This window comes from Zea mays, chromosome 1, assembly GCF_902167145.1.
Source record: "Zea mays cultivar B73 chromosome 1, Zm-B73-REFERENCE-NAM-5.0, whole genome shotgun sequence".
Classification (NCBI taxonomy): Eukaryota; Viridiplantae; Streptophyta; class Magnoliopsida; order Poales; family Poaceae; genus Zea; species Zea mays.
Window position 1 is genome coordinate 43,054,120 of NC_050096.1, and position 16,560 is coordinate 43,070,679.

The 16,560-nt window shown below is 46.0% G+C and overlaps 1 protein-coding gene across 1 annotated transcript; it reads right to left on the bottom strand.

Annotated features, from left to right (window-relative positions):
* Positions 1-9,032: 9,032 nt before the first annotated feature.
* On the bottom strand, positions 9,033-16,225 carry LOC100281305 (uncharacterized). Its single transcript, NM_001367961.1, has 7 exons — positions 15,712-16,225; positions 13,880-13,977; positions 13,727-13,777; positions 13,493-13,606; positions 9,805-9,861; positions 9,635-9,720; positions 9,033-9,545 (listed from the first exon to the last, which is right to left on the bottom strand). Exons 1-7 carry the CDS (start codon positions 16,139-16,141, stop codon positions 9,425-9,427), a joined length of 957 nt encoding a protein of 318 aa, NP_001354890.1. The 5' UTR covers positions 16,142-16,225; the 3' UTR covers positions 9,033-9,424.
* Positions 16,226-16,560: the final 335 nt, after the last annotated feature.

Here is a 16,560-nt window from a genome sequence, read left to right on the forward strand (position 1 = left end):
GGCCGCTGTCAATTATTGGGCCAAGTAAGAGTACTCGGGCTATGTCTATTTGTACGTGAACCTATAGGGTCACACACTTAAGGGGAAGGAAGCCTAACTCGGATTAGATCCGAAATTAGACTGGGCTTTAGGGTTACTGATGGGCCTCGGTGTCAGAAGCCTACCATAACGCCTATATAATGAGGGGCGGGGGCACGGTTAGGATTAACCTAATTGGCCACCAGCAAACGAGTAGCCGCTCGCCTCTCGCCCTGGCCAAGCCGTCGTCGCGAACCTAGCAGTTCGGTACGCGGCGCTTCCTCCCTGTACGTGTGGATACCTCGGAGGTGCTGCATCTGGAGCACTAGGACGAACCGTGCGAGGACGTGAAGGACGCCGACGACTGCACGGCACTGCTCGACGCGTTCGTCTACACCGAGACGTCTTCCGCTGCTCTACGCGTCTAGTGGTAATTCCATGACCTATAACCGCAGTAGTTCTTGGTTTTATGGGGTTGAAAATTTTGTTTTGCGCTAGCGTAGCCTCCCCGTAATCCAACAGCCCCTTTGATGATGAAGGATGAATTTCCCCACTAAAATCTAATCCCCATCCTCTGAAAGGCCAAGGCTTAATGATAGGATGTAATTCGGCTGCAGGGACCAATTGTAGGTCACCGAATTTTTGACACACTTGGAAACCCTTGTAGTACTTGAAACAATCAGCTATCATATTAGGCCAATAAAAACCAGACCTTCGCAACAGTCACTTCATCTTTGGAGCCGATTGATGGGTACCACAAATTCCTTCATGTACTTCGGCCATGGCTAATATAGCATCATCTGGGCCCAAGCACTTAAGTAGGACGTCGTTAACTGTTCGGCGGTAGAGATCATCACTCATCAAAACATACTTGAAAGTTGTACACCGAATGTTCTTATCTGTTCTGACATTGGGATTTCATAAATAATTAGTTATGGGCGTCCTCCAATCTCTTGCATCGGCTTCATTACCAGCCGAATCCATTAGGAAAACTTTCCTGGTAACCCCTGACGGTCCGGTGTCTTCACGCGGACGGTCCGCGACCTGGGGATTTGGCCTTGCACTGGTTATCAGATTTTCAGTATTGTGAAATTCCCCTCGCTTTACCCGATAACCTGATGCATCTTGTGCCAAATTGTTAGCTCTATGATTCTCAACCCTAGAGATATGCCGAATACTGAATTCGTCAAAAGAATGGATTATGCTCCAACATTTTTCAAGGTAACTATTTAGAGTACCATCAAAACATTGATATTCTTCTAATACCTGTTGGACGACCAGCTGAGAATCACCAAATGCCTTCACATGTTTTACTCCCATACAATTTAAAAGTTCCAAGCCGAATAAAAGGGCTTCATATTCGGCTTGATTGTTAGTGCAATAAGTTTTTAATCGGCTAGAGAAGTCGAAGGAGACATCACTTGGTGAAACAAGTACAATGCCAATCCCTTGCCCTTCATTGCAAACCGATCCATCAAAATATAAAGTCCAAGGAGTAATAGTGAGGTATGACATGTCTAGTTTATGAGTATCATTAATCCGATGTTCTACAATAAAATCTGCTACGACCTGGCCTCTCATAGATTGCAATGGTTCATAGGCCAAGTCATATTCTATAAGTGCATAAGCCCACTTACCAATTCTACCACTCATAATTGGGTTATGCAACATGTATTTAATTACATCGGCTTGACCAGAAACAGTGCAATGACTAGACAGTAAATAACATCTACACTTGGTGCATGCATAAAACAAGCATAAGCATAACTTCTCAATAAAAGTGTACCTCGTTTCAGCATCCACCAACCTCTGACTTAGATATGTCACCACATGCTCATTTCCTTCAGTTTCTTGTGTCAGAACAGCCCCAATGACCTTATCTTCAGCTGCAATGTATAATTGGAATGGTACTCCTGCTCGTGGTGCTTTTAATATGGGAGTCGAAGACAAGTATTTTTTAATGAGATCAAATGCTTCCTGCTGCTCTGCCCCCAAGCGAATTTGGCATCATTCTTAAGCCGAAGGATAGGGGTGAAGGCATCAATCTTTCCGGCTAGGTTAGAAATAAACCTTCGTAAATAATTCACCTTGCCGAGAAACTTCTGCACTTCGACCTTATAGGTCGGAGGTCCCACATTCCGAATAGACTTAATTCGGTCAGGGTCTATCTCTATGCCATGTTCATGGATAATAAATCCTAAAAACTTACCAGTCGACACCCCAAAAGCACATTTATGTGGGTTCATTTTCAAACCATACCGACACATTTTATCAAAGGCTTTGCACAAATCAGCTATATGAGAACTAAATTCAGCCGATTTGACTACAATATCATCAATGTAGACTTCCACAGTGTTTCCTAACAACTCATGGAAAATCAAATTCATAGCCCTCTGATAAGTAGCACCAGCATTTTTAAGACCAAATGTCATGACAACCCATTCAAATAAACCAATGAAGCCTGGACATATGAAGGTTGTTTTAGACGCATCCTCTTCGGCCATAAAAATCTGATTATATCCGGCATTACCGTCAAGAAAGCTAATAATTCTATTTCCTGATGCATTATTGATTAATGTGTCGGCTATGGGCATGGGATACTCATCTTTAGGAGTTGCTCTATTTAAATTGCAAAAATCAATGCATACTCTAAGTTTACCTGACTCCTTCTTCTCCACCAGCACAATATTGGAGACCCATTCTGCATATCTGCAAGGTCTAATAAAATCAGCTTCTAGCAGCCGGTGGATTTCGTCCTTGATCCGTGGGAGAAGGTCTGGACGAAATGTTCTAGCTTTCTGCTTGAAAGGTCTAAAACCAGACTTAATAGGCAGCCGATGCTCTACGATCTCTCGGCTTAATCCAGGCATCTCAGTGTAATTTCAAGCAAAGCAATCTGAATATTCCTTTAATAGACCGATCATCTCATTTCTAGGATCGGTCTCCAGGGTCTTGTTTACAAAAGTCGGCCTTGGAGTTTTACCATCTCCTATGTCAATCTCCTCCAAAGGATCAGCCGATGTAAACCCCTGTCCTAGTTTATCAAGATCTCTGAATTCCTCTATCATGTCCCCCACAGAGGAATCATATGATCTTTGTGTGATGGCGAGCTTTCCGGTCTCGGGGACCAGATCATCCGTAACACTATCTTTACGCTGTGGTAGATGTTCGGTCTTAAAGTCCGAACTGTTTTGTGAAAGACCAGACCATCCGGCCTTAGAAGCCGAACTGTCCATGACCAAAGACTCATGAACTTTGTGTGTACTCATTATTTAAACTTTATTTAGGATTTAGCCGATTCTCCATCGGCTCTAGCATTACAGGAATGAAACCCTTCTTATCTATACTTATGAACTGATAATCAGAAAAATCTACTCCTGTGAGACATGTAGCAGTCTCATAAGTCTAGAGTACAGGGGCATCAGCCACAGCGATACATGCCGATACATCAGCATGTACTTGTTCTACATCATCGCCTACCCATTGTATTAACATTTGATGTAATGTAGAAGGTATACATTGATTGGCATGAATCCAATCTCTACCTAGGATTAAACTGTAATTTCCTTCTACATCAGCGACGAAGAATGCAGCAGCAAGGGTCTTAGTCCCGATGGTTAATTCAACGGACGTGACTCCCCTGGCTTTCATCGAACTATCAGTTCCAATACCGCTGAGGGTCATGTTGGTCTTGACAAGTTCGTCATCTTGTTTACCTAATTTTCTGTATAATGAGTAAGGCATTAGATTTACAGTCGCCCCTTCATCTACCAACATTTTAGCAATCGGTATCCCATCAATGTGACCACGCACGAAGAGCGGCTTTAAATGATTTACCGATTCCTTTGGTTTAGTAAAGGCGGCTTCTTTAGGACCAAAATCAAACTGGGCAACAACAGGTCATCGTCGCCGACAATAGTACAATCGGCAGAAAATGTAATAACATTTACGTCCATACCTGAGCGCTCTGGAGAAGCCTCGTAGTCGACCAGGTCTTCTCCCAGTAGGTCGTCTTCTACCATTGATGTTGGTATGTCGTTGGAGGCTTCCTGGTGTGGTGCGGATGGTCCGGACTCCAAGGGCGGACGGTTCGCGCATGGTGCGGATTGTCCGGCCTTGTTGGCCAAGCTATCTGCTATACCTGCAGGGTGCTGCACAAGTGTTGTTTTATTTTCTATTTACGTGGTCGTTTGTTTTTCTTCAATGGCCTTTGGTCTCCATTTCTTTTGCGGTGGCGGGTACTGTGGATGTGTGTCATTGAATATCTTTTCCGCCTCCTTCTCCTGGCTCTCCTTTGCTCTTAGGCGCTGTAATTTCCGCTTTTGGGACCGTGTCAATCCTGTTGGGCACCATCGAGGCATGGAGTATTTTGGATCGGTTGTTTTGATGGTAGTCGTATCTTCTTTTTTGGTTGTGTTGACAGATTCACCAAAAATCATCGGCCCTTTATTATCTTCCTGTATGACAACATCTGCAGTACCTATTTTGATGATGTCCTTTTTTGTTGTTCTTTCAGTTGCTGCAGGCATATATCCCCCTGCCGGATTAGTCGGCCTTTGAGGCCGAGTACTCCGGTACTCCTGTTGGGCCTGTGCCTGATGACCGGATTGAGCGGCGCTCAATCGGTCTTGTACTGGAGGTGCCAACCTATCGAATACAGATGTTTGGGGTGCCCCCCAAGCGGGGCACTGTGGCATCCCAAATGGATATGGTGGCATGCTCGACATTTGATTTAGGACATATGGTGGAGGTAAATATGTGTATGGATATGGCATAGGTGGATAAGGGGGTGGAGGTGTCCACGTAGGTATGTTAGGTCTCACTTATATAGTACGACCTTTCATTTCTTCTGATTGGTGGGGTGGTCCAATCGGCCTGACCTGACGTTGCTCATGAATGGGTGAGCGGGGTCGCTTTGCTGGCCGGTCACTGGGGCTAGCCTTCTTTTTCACATATTTGGACAACAATTGATCGAAAGTCAGGCCGGATTTGACCAGCCGACCAGCTGCTTTAAATGTATTTGTTTTCCACGTACCTATCTCTGGTCGTCGTGGTTTGAATGTACGTGGTTGTTGTGGGTCCTGAGTGTAGCCAGACCGTTCGCCAGCAGTCTTCGAACCGTCCGGAGAAGCTTCGGACCGTCCGCGTCTGGATGGCGGACCATCCGCGATGCGTAGAATGGGTTCTTGCGCCTATATCCCTGTCTGTGTTTGCCCCCCAGTGCCAAAGGTTGTGATGGTCACCTTCAGGGTCTCCCCTCCATCAGGAGTCTTCTCGGCCACCACTTTCCTGCAAGAAATTTTATGATTCCCACCGGCATCTCTTGCATTGCCGATGACTATCTCTTTGCCTTTGCCTTCATCGGCTGTGTTTGGCCGAGTCAGAACTTTCTTGCCCTTAAAGTTGATCATGTTCATCGGAAAGGGCTCCGTGTCCACCTGCATTTCTTGAAATTTCAATCGTCTTTCATTAACGGCCGATTGAATCTGTCGACGGAATACATTACAATCATTAGTGGCATGAGAAAATGAGTTATGCCACTTGCAGTATGCACGACGTTTTAGCTCGTCGGCGGATAGAACATTGTGATTTATTTTAATGTTGCCATTTTTGAGTAACTCATCAAATATTTTATCACATTTACCAACATTAAATGTAAACTTGACCTCCTCTTGCCGTTTCTTTTGAACCGGCTGTAAGGAAGAACAAGCCGAAGATTTGGCCTGCTTTGGCCAAACCATTTTAGCAGCATATATTTCTGTTGATTCGTCGTCCGAGCTACTTTGGTCGCACTCTACTATATGGATATTGTGACGAATGGTTTTGGCAGTCTCTTTGCTTCGGCTTTCACAGGCCAAAGCTCTCTGGTGTAATTGTGCTAACTTGAAAAATTGAATGTCTTCTAATCTTTCTTTTAAATAATATTGCAATCCATTAAAGGCTAATCCTGCTAGCTGTTTTTCTGCTAAGTGTATTTGGAAGCATCGGTTTCTTGTATCTCGGAACCTCCGGATATATTCATTAACTGATTCATCCTTCCCCTGCCGCGGGGCCACTATGTCTACCAAATCTAAATCATAGTCACCAGAGAAAAAGTGGTCATGAAATTTTTGTTCTAAATCCCCCCATGATGAAATAGAATTAGGAGGTAAAGTGGCGTACCACGCGAACGCGATTCCTGTTAAAGATAATAAAAATAAACGTACAAGAAATGCTTCTGTGTCGACCAATTCTCCTAATTGTGCTAAGAACTAACCTATATGTTCGCACGTGTTTTTTCCTTGGTCGCCCAAAAAATTTGAAAATTCGGGTATCCTGGTTCCCTGGGGGTATGGGTGGTGATCAAATCGGCTGACATAAGGTTTTCGATATGATTGCCCCCCAGGTACCATGCTTACACCGAGCTTATCTCGGAACGCCCCGACTATTTCCTCCCTCACTATATCAATGGCAGCCGGTGCGAGACCACCGGCTCTCTGGTCAAACATAGGTGGGGTTGGCTGGACATTAGCATGTTGTCTTTCCCCCCATTGGTTTGAGTTACGTGGTGCATTGCCATTCGCCCTATATGGCTCATAGGTTTGATCGTCCCTTTCCGGCCTTCTAGGTGGGGCCGGAAAGCTTTCCTGGGCTCTGGATTTTGAATTAATGGGCTGATGCATTGCATAGTGTGATGGGAAGTGTTGCTGGGACGAGTGAGGATTCAGGTAACAATCCTCCTCAAAAAGGTCATGCGCGGACTGTCCGGACATTGGCCCGGACCGTCCGTGATTATATGTGGACCGTCCGTTGTTGTATGTGGACGGTCCGACTGGGTAGTTTAAATTATGTGTCGTATGCTGTGGCTCAGGTGCATATCGGGGTAACTCATTAAAAATGGGCCCGACCGTGGCTGGCCCGGACGGTCCGCGCTCACGTGTGGACGGTCCGGGCATGTGCAGATCGGTTGATTTACTGCCGATTTGCAGTTGCTCAGGGTATGTTTTCATCCCATAAAGGGGTTGTGACTGGTCGTGACAACCTATAGCCGATGTATTACGCATGTTATCCCCTAATTCAACATCATGTGAAGGAAAATTTGCAATACTAGATTTGTCAAATGCACGTACTAGTATCCTATAATCGTTTTGCATATCCCCTATGATATTTTGCATTTGTTCACGCTGTTCATCTACATAATTCCTAAGAGATTGTAGCTCGTTAGTATTACTTACATTGGAGATATCTGGTGTGGGTCGGAGCGAAGCCGGATCCGTCGCCCGATGTCAGACGACCTTGTTGTTCCTGTCCACTTTGAAGTTGGCCAAGAACTTTGCTTTTGCCTCCTGGATCATCTGCTCCTTGTGCTCCTCGAACTGGAGCTGTTCGTCAGCCGGCAAGGTCTCCCAAGTCGGCTTTATGATGTTGCTTGGGGAAATATCAGAGCTATCTCTTGAACCGGCCATTGAGGGCCGATTTGATGAGTCTATATTTGTTGTCCCCAGCGGAGTCGCCAAAAAGTATGTTGACGCCTTTTTGGAGCGCCAAACACTCAACAAGAACCGTGGCGGTGCTCTCTGGTCAGGCGCGGACGGTCCGCGGCCAGGGGCCGGACGGTCCGCGACCTGGTGCAGGGGCTAGGGTTTCCTGCCTGACGGCTGGACGGTCCGCGCCCTGGGGCCGGACGGTCCGCGCGTGCGCAGGGGCGGCGGAAGATTGCCGGCGGCGCCTGGATCTCGCTCCCGGGAGGGGCCCCGTCGGGGAGGAGAGATCCTAGGAGTTGTCTAGGCTCGGGCAGGCCGACCTAGACTCCTCTAATCCACGTAGAGTCGAAGAGAGGCGAAGAATTTGGGGATCGGAAGGCTAAACTAGAACTAGACTAGACCTACTCCTAGGAAATAAATGTGAAATAGAAGTGTTTTGATTCGATTGATGATTACAAATCGGCCGTATACCTCTCCATTTATAGAGGAGGGGGGCTGGACCCTTTACACAACTGATTTCCGAGCTAATTCCGCGAATCTAGCTAAAAACCGTAGAACAAAACTCGAAATCATAATCTGCTATGCGCACTCGTGGACCGTCCGGCCCACAGGCGCGGACTGTCCGGACCGCGGACTGTCCGGCCTCAGGGCCAGACCGTCCGCACGCTCATTTTGGTGCCAAACACAAACACTTGGTATAAACCATGCAAACCAAAATGTTGTTTGGAGGTGGGAGAATGTATTTAAAAATATGTCGGAGTCGTTTTAAAAATTGATGCACGACAAGAGGGTCGTTTAAAAAAATCCATGATTGCTTGCACGGTTTGCACCAAGTGAATGGTTTTGCATATGTACGTATATGCAAGCCAGGCACTTGGTGCAAACCGTGTAAACCAATATGTTGTTGGAGGTGGGAGAATGTATTTGAAAATATGCTAAGGAATGTGATAGGGTTGTTTTGAAAGTTGATACACAATAGGAGAGTTGTTTTGAAAATTTCTATGTCTGGTTACACGAGTTGCATCAAGTGTTTAGTTTGCATCTAATATTTTCCTTATATTGAGAAATGTTGGTTATTATCAGCGGCAGACCGCAGGGATTAAAATTTCTATTTCAAAAAAAACTTGTAGATAAAGTCTGGAAATAAAAATTTTAATCGCTGCAGCTATTTTTAGTGTTTCACATATGAAACTACTCTTTGTTGTCCCAGATTGAGTTCCATATGAACCGGTCTTTTTTTAATCAGTCTTTGACCTCTAGATTTGGATTGCGGACTCAAGTCAACTGTCAAGGTGTTTTCAGATCACATGGCCACGACCCACGATCGTCGATGGAGAAGAAACAATTTTAGCAATTGCCAGTGAACAAAAACAGCTGCAATATTTAGAAGAGCCACACATTGGAAAGAGACGGGATATTGTCAACTAGGGTTTGTTTGGGAGCAAGTGGATTAAAGTGAATTAAAGAGGCTTTGAATATAAGGAGATTTTAACGTCTTCAGTCTTGTTGCTCCCAAACACACCCTGAAAGAATAATTGTACGCTCTTGGTATATTATGATATTATGTGTAGAGTACAACGGTAGAACTCCACACGCAGAAACCTCCAGATTGTATTTGTATAAGGTTACAATCTTCTGCATCGCAGACTAGTATCTCATTACGCACGCAGGGCCACACCATGTCTTCTTGTTTCTAAGAATTCTCATTACGCACGGAGGGTCACACCATGTCTTGTTTCTAAAAATCTAATAGGATCCTGGCATGCCTCAGCAAATTTAGCGGCAAATCCACCAAAAACTGACGCACAAGTTACAGATGAATGAGGATCCCAACCAGCTCTAGGGCTCAGGCCACCCAACAGCCTTCCAAAAGTTGTACGATCACGAACGGATGCTCGCCTTGCTTGTTTCTTCTATTACACTATATATATATTGTGCTAATACTATTTGAGCAGTATCCGCCATATCTTTCTCATGTACACCACTAGGGACCATACGGCGAGTCCCGTGGAGACGTAAAGTAGAGCAACACCGGGGGCAACTAGAGCGCCTTGCGCAGGTAGACTGCAATAACACGAACCGTTTCATGTATCAGTTGGAAAAGGAAACAAAGCAAAAGCTACAATAACAAGGGCAAATGAAATTCCATGTACCTTGGGTCTCTGCTTGCGAGAAGCAGAGTCAATGCTGTCATCTGCGTCGCTGTCTTCCACTTCCCTAAATTGTTAACTGCAACAGCCTGTTGTGGCAAGTTGTAATTTCTTTAGTTGTTCGACTTCTATCGATACAATGGAACAGAAGACTAAAAGGGGGATAGAGGAACCTCAAGAACTTTGCTATTCTGAGATGCAGCCCACTCTCTCACAGCTGACATTGTAATCTACATACAAACAGACAAGAAAAAAAAGTCATGCCAGATACCTTTTAGCCCGTGGCAAGCAAGCAAGCAAGCTCGCTCCCATACCACATAAGCACATAGCAGCAGCATACCAAAAGGCAGTAGAATAAAATTTTATTCATTAAAAAGGAGAATGGACAGATATGTTTGTGCCCAAGTAAAGAGAACTAAGGTTGTCTTCAGCGGATCGTGTAAAATAGGGGACGCGGAAATGTAGATGACATTATTTACAGAGTGGAGTTTGAGATAGGGGATGGGATAATGGATCTGCTGGAGATAGCCTAAGAAACTAAGAGCGTCTCCAGCAGATTGAGAAAATGTGATCCCTTACCCCTATAAGGTTGTCTCTAGCAGCTCTCCTATCTCATCCCCTATCACATCCACTATTTCAAACTATACTCCGCCAACAGTATCATCTACAGTGCCGCGTCCCCTATTTTACACGATCCACCGACAGTCTAACCAGTGATAACAGGAACTGGAAGGGGGAAAACAAGCTCCAGCTCCGGCAATTCCCTTTCCAATCCCTTCTCTCCAATTTTGTTCTCAACTAAGAACTCTCCCAACCTAAAAAAGGATATCAGCTCTCCATCCCTTTTCCTTCCCTCACTCTACCCCCACCAGGTGCTTGACACTGGTTCACATTCATCATTGGCATGCCCCTACGCCACTGGGACCATGTGTGTCACCGACTCACCGCATCAGGTTCGCGACGCGCCACCATGAGAGAAGAGAGAGGGAGTCAGGTGGGTGAGCAAGCCAGATTGTCGGGTGCCACACCGTCACTGTGTATCTGTTATGGCCGCTAGATCGGTGAGGGATTGGAGAGGGATATCGATGCGCAGGAACGCCGGCCGGGGGCCTGTGCCCATGGCCGAGCAAAGAAGAGGGTTTCTCCCTTATAATTTTTGCCTGCTTTATTTCTCATCCATTGATTACATAAATAGGCCGGTTGGCCGCCCCTATCTAGCTAGAGATCCTTATCTCCTAAAAACTCTCAACAAACTACTAACTGATAACCTTCCTAGATAATCTCAACTAATCTCCTAAATAATCTCAACTAATCTTCTAATCTTATCTCTAACTATCCTTATCTAATCCCCCTTGAGGGCCTATGGCTGCTGCTGCCGCAGCCCCTCCGTGGGCCTCCTTAGGCCCTGACACTACACCCCTCCTGGACAAGCAGCTCGCCCTCGAGCTGCCGCATAACGGGTGCTCAAAGACCGAGTCTACTTGACCCAAAACCAAACACCTAGAAGACAAACCTTTTACATCTCGGCTTATCTTATTATTCCAAAACTGATTTTTTTACCCCATAAGATAAGGCGGACACGCACGTATGCAGCCACCTGGATCCCATGGACGCCATCTGCACGAAAGGGGAGCACATGGATGTGCACCTGGAATAGGTCGCAACAATAACCAACGGAGGCGCCCTCGTGGCGGCCGGTAGCGGAATGTGGTGGCGCTAAATAGTGCGCCCTTGTTGATGACGAGGTGAGTGCCTTCCCTACCGCCGCTGTCGTAGAGTTGAAGTTCGTCGCCCGCGGGACATGTACCATGCTCGCACTTGAAGATAGCGGTATGGTGCCACTGTTGATGGCCGTCCGACAGGGTGAGGTCGCGCCCCCGTGTGCCGAGGTCAACCGTCACCAAGGCTGTCTCGAGCATCTGCCGGCGCATCTCCCGCACTCTCTGTCGTGCAAGGAAGCCACGAGCAGCAGCTTGTATGCCCACAGCCGCCGATGTCCGGAGCCGTGCGGACAACGCTAGCTGGTGTTGCTCATGTTGCACTGCTGCCTTGATTTGCAGCAGCCCTTGCTCAACCTTCTGGAGCGTGGCTTGCATCTTTGTGAGATCAGCCCTTATGTTGGTCCACAAATCTCGCATCGATGGAGCTGGTGATTGTTGAGTCGTGGCTGCCCCTAGTGGCGTCGCCCATGGGGACGAAGACGCCGTCAACGAAGATGATGTGATGAAATTTGGCGTTGTCCCTAGGGATGGGCACGCCGGCGTCCAGGATGTGGTGACAAAATTGGCAGGCGATGCTGCCCATAGAGATAGGGACGCCGGTTGCCAGGATGGCGTGACGAAGGTGGCATGCGGCGCAGCCCATGGAGATGGGGACGTCGGTTGCCAGGACGACGTGACGAAGGTGACATGCGGCGTTGTCCATGGAGATGGGGACGCTGATTGCCAGGATGACGCCACGAAATTGGCAGCAGAAGCCATGGGATCAGATCGAAACCCAAGCTAGCCGATACTAGATGTTATGGCCGCTAGATCGGTGAGGGATTGGAGAGGGATATCGATGCGCAGGAACGCCGACCGGGGGTCTGTGCCCACGGTCGAGCAAAGAAGAGGGTTTCTCCCTTCTAATTCTTGCCTGCTTTATTTCTCATCCATTGATTACATAAATAGGCCGGTTGGCCGCCCCTATCTAGCTAGAGATCCTTATCTCCTAAAAACTCTCAACAAACTACTAACGGATAACCTTCCTAGATAATCTCAACTAATCTCCTAAATAATCTCAAATAATCTTCTAATCTTATCTCTAACTATCCTTATCTAATCCCCCTTGAGGGCCTATGGCTGCTGCTGCCGCAGCCCCTCCGTGGGCCTCCTTAGGCCCTGACAGTAGCAGATCAGGTAACAGAGAGAAGAGGGAAAGGAAAGGGAGAATAGAGAGGGAGAAGGGAGAATTTAGGGATTGGGTAAAGGGGTGATGTTAAAAGAGCTTGCTGGAATAACCATCCCTTGTATCCCATGTATGTTAAAGGATATTCCCCTATCAAAGATTTTAAGGGAAAATGAATTACTGGAGTTGCTCTAAAGCCACTCATGATAGCACATTCATATGAATTAGGAAGGTTGTGAGCAATCCTCATGGTTTCCCTAATAACTTAACTTTTATGGCAATTTAGGCCTGTTTGGTAGCGCTCCACCCTGATTCTCACTCTGGTGGGGTGCAGGTGGGAAGTAATTATGTAATGATTTTGGTGGGGATTGAATGGGGAGCCATTCTTTAGGTCCTAATGTAAATGCAGAAGCAATTTTTGTCATATTCCCACCAGAACTTAGTTGTGTCCTACACGTTGGTGTCTAGGAGTGATTCCCACAGAGAATCTGGAGCTGGGAACACTCATAACTGGCCCCTTATATAACTTCTTAATTCTTAAAACACTTGGAGTATCTAAAGAGTTAAACTCAACTGATGCTCAGGCTTTAATCCTGTTTCGAATCAGCCACAAACTGCATGGTGAAATGACTCCATCATACTAAAGAGGCAAGCCACACTGGCTCCAAGGTGGTAGAGATTCCAAAACACTTTTCCATTTCATGAAGTTATAAGCATATATGATAGTGTGTACAAATGCATGCAACTGATACTACAAGCACCAAGTTAATGACCAGGCTGGCAACTGTAATGTTTAGGGATAAACAAAATGTGAACTAAGCAGACAGTGACGCATAAACATGTATCAACATAAGTCGAAACAGCACTCTGAACCTTCCAGATTTATGATTCCTCACCAAGACAAAAAAAATACAATGAACAAATGAATTCACTAAATACTTTGGAAGTGAAAATGCAGATTAGCTGAGTAACTACCTCTCTTCCAATGATGGCAATGGAAGGGACTGTTAGAAGCCATGGCCCATCATTGAGCAGTGATGATTCCAAAGGTTTGGTGCATAGCAAAACTAATGTTGCCGCTACCATAAGCTTCAGCAAAGAATTAGAGTGATTAAGTTAAATCCTGTGAGTAGCTCATCTGAGAACTGATAGTCTTAGTTTAGTTGTAAACAAGCCAGAAAATGGTGGGCAGCAGAGAGAGAAAGAAACCTTGTCGGCCACAGGATCAAGAAATGCACCAAAAGGTGTTCCTAGCTGCATCTATATATAAACCAGATCATCATGAAAAATAAAATGAGTTTAAAACACACTGGAACACAACCCAGTCTAGCATATAATTCAGAAAAATATTTTTTGGCATACCTTTCTAGCAATATAACCATCTAGCCAATCAGTGACTGCGGCAGCAAGGAAGATGCCTGTTGTGGCCATAGCTGCCCATGGACCCTCCATGTAGAAAGCTGTTGGTGGTAGAAATGATAACAGCATGTAAAAATAAGAGAAACAAACCAAAAAATGCATCATCAGTCCAATAAACATTATTAGATTGAACATAAGCATCAAACCAAACAACTTGTAAGCAGGTATAAATAGCAGCGCCCAGTAGAAACCAAAAGAAGTATATTGTGTCTGAAGCAATAGTGCATGGTTCTTAATCCTGCTACATAGGAGCAGAAGAAAAGACAGTTGTCCAAGAAGGTTCGTGGTCAAGTCCAACTGCATGAAAATTAAGTTGTTGGGCCTTTTGAGAAAAACAAACAATTCACACTCCGGTAAGCAAACAGCTAATCTTTCTTTACTTTATATAGATGATAAGATTTTGCCATTTTTTCAAGATGCTTGAACAAGCCAGAGGTCTATTCGGTCTTCCATTCTTCATGGAGATCTTCTCAGTGGCTGCTGGGGAAATTTGGAAGGAAAGAAATGGCAAAATCTTTAGAGGGCAAGAAATTTTGTGGGCACTCTGAAACTTAACTTGCTTAGAACTAATGTTGCGACTCCGAATGCTGTAAATTCCTGGCTTGCTAGTTTTAGATCTCTCCCTTTGCAAAGTCCTGCCTTTTTGCATCTTTTCTTTGAAAAATAAATAAAACGTTCTGCTGTAGGGGCTTCCCCTACAGTTTCCAGATCAAAAAAGTATCATGCCAATCCAAATCGCTGCACCGACTCTGCGCATCAACAAAAGCTAAAAGAAGATGCATGTGCAAATTCATTCCAATAAAGCAGTAGGTTGTTAGGATATATGAAAGAAAACTATTGCGAATAAATGTTTCTTTACTTCATATATGGATGATAAGTGTCATGTCAATGCATTTAATCGCTGCACCGACTCCACACATCAACAAGAGAGAAAAAAAAGATGCATGTGCAAAGTCATTTCAATAAAACTTTTGGGGCATTATGATAAACGAAAGGATAACTGTTTTGGCACTTGGACAGTTGGACTTATGGAAACTGGCAATGGCTACACATCTTTCAACCAGCCTCGTTTCACAATGAATTTATTTTGATAAAATTACTGAAACCACATTTTTTTCTGTTCAAGCTGCATAAAAGGCCCTGGTGTTAGGTGTTGTAGCACATAGGCATGGTTTTTCCGATACTAAGACACGAGGTTAGAACTGACAAGAGACCTCAGTATAAGGCCAGACTATAATATGTGGGCAGTATACTCCACAACCACCTCAAACAGCTTGATGTGCTGGTTGTGGAAGGTGTTGGCCAGGTACTGCAGGTCGGGGTTATTAACGAGTGGGCCGTTGTGTAATTTAAGAAACACGAAGCCTTTAGTTATGTACCACAGCCAGAACCCTCAAAGTTATTTGGAAGTTGCATCATATACTCTTTTCGTAGGTAGTTAAGGCGAACATAGATTGTATGTGCAAGTGCAAGTTACATGTATGCACTGGCAGACCAAGATTAGGACAGTGAATGAGGAAGGTAAAAACATTCATATAACGCCTCCAGCATCGGCCATTGTTAAGTGAGTAAATAATTAGAAGAAATTTTTCTAGCAACAAACTTGCAAGAAAGTAACCCTTTTGGGCTTTACTTGTTAGTTTTTCTCCTACTAGTCTATCACGAAAAGAGCCAAAACAAGAAACACAACTTCCATATCCATACGCCTCAACACGTCATGGGCAGAAGAAGAGATACGGGGGAAGGCAAAAAGAAAATAAACCGGATTAACTTACTGCTGATCAGAAGAGGCACAGCAGCGACGCGGCCAATGGTGAGCACAGTGGGCAGCGTGAGCAACCTGGGAGGCGCGGCCACGGGCTCCTCCTTGCGCATCCCGTTCACCGCAGGCGCGTCCTTGGCGAGCCCGTTCACCGCTGGCACCCGCCTCTTCCTGCCCCCCGCCCCCGCATCAGATCCCATCCCCTCTCCGCCGAAATGCGGCGCGGCGCACAGCCCCCGTGCCGACGCGGCCGCCGAAGGCCACCGGAACCGGCGGGCTGCGGCGGCGAGAGCGGCCACCGTGGTCGGCAGGCGACGGCCAGCGGGCGGGCGAGGACGGTGAGAAGGGGCGGGGATCCGGGCCGCCGCGCGGGCTGAGAAGCAAGGCTTGGCGGCTGCGGCTTTGAGGAGGAGGGATGCGTGGGTGGCGACGGATGTGGGCATGGGGCGGATTGATTCCTCCTATTCCTCTTGTGGGTGCGCTGGGGTTGGGTGTGGGAGGGGAGGAGGCGTACGTGGGCAGGCGCGTACAGGGCGGCACGGGAAGGTCTCGTCTCATCGTGTACGGGAGAGAGAGGGAGGACGGGAGGAGGGCCCAAATCGGTTCATCGTGCTGGGATTTGCGCGAGAAGTTTGATTGATGATTCGACGCCGCACCGTAGTTACGATGCCACGTAGCAGGATTCGGTTCCGCCGGGTAATCGACTAGACTTTGCGTCGATCTCAGATCTTCCTTTTTAGACCGTGTTTTTTTAGTTATATGTTGCATCTAATATATAAATGTTAATTATGAGTATTAAATACTTTCTATGTCTCAAATTAAAATTTATTTTAGATAATTATTAGATTCATATAATACTTGA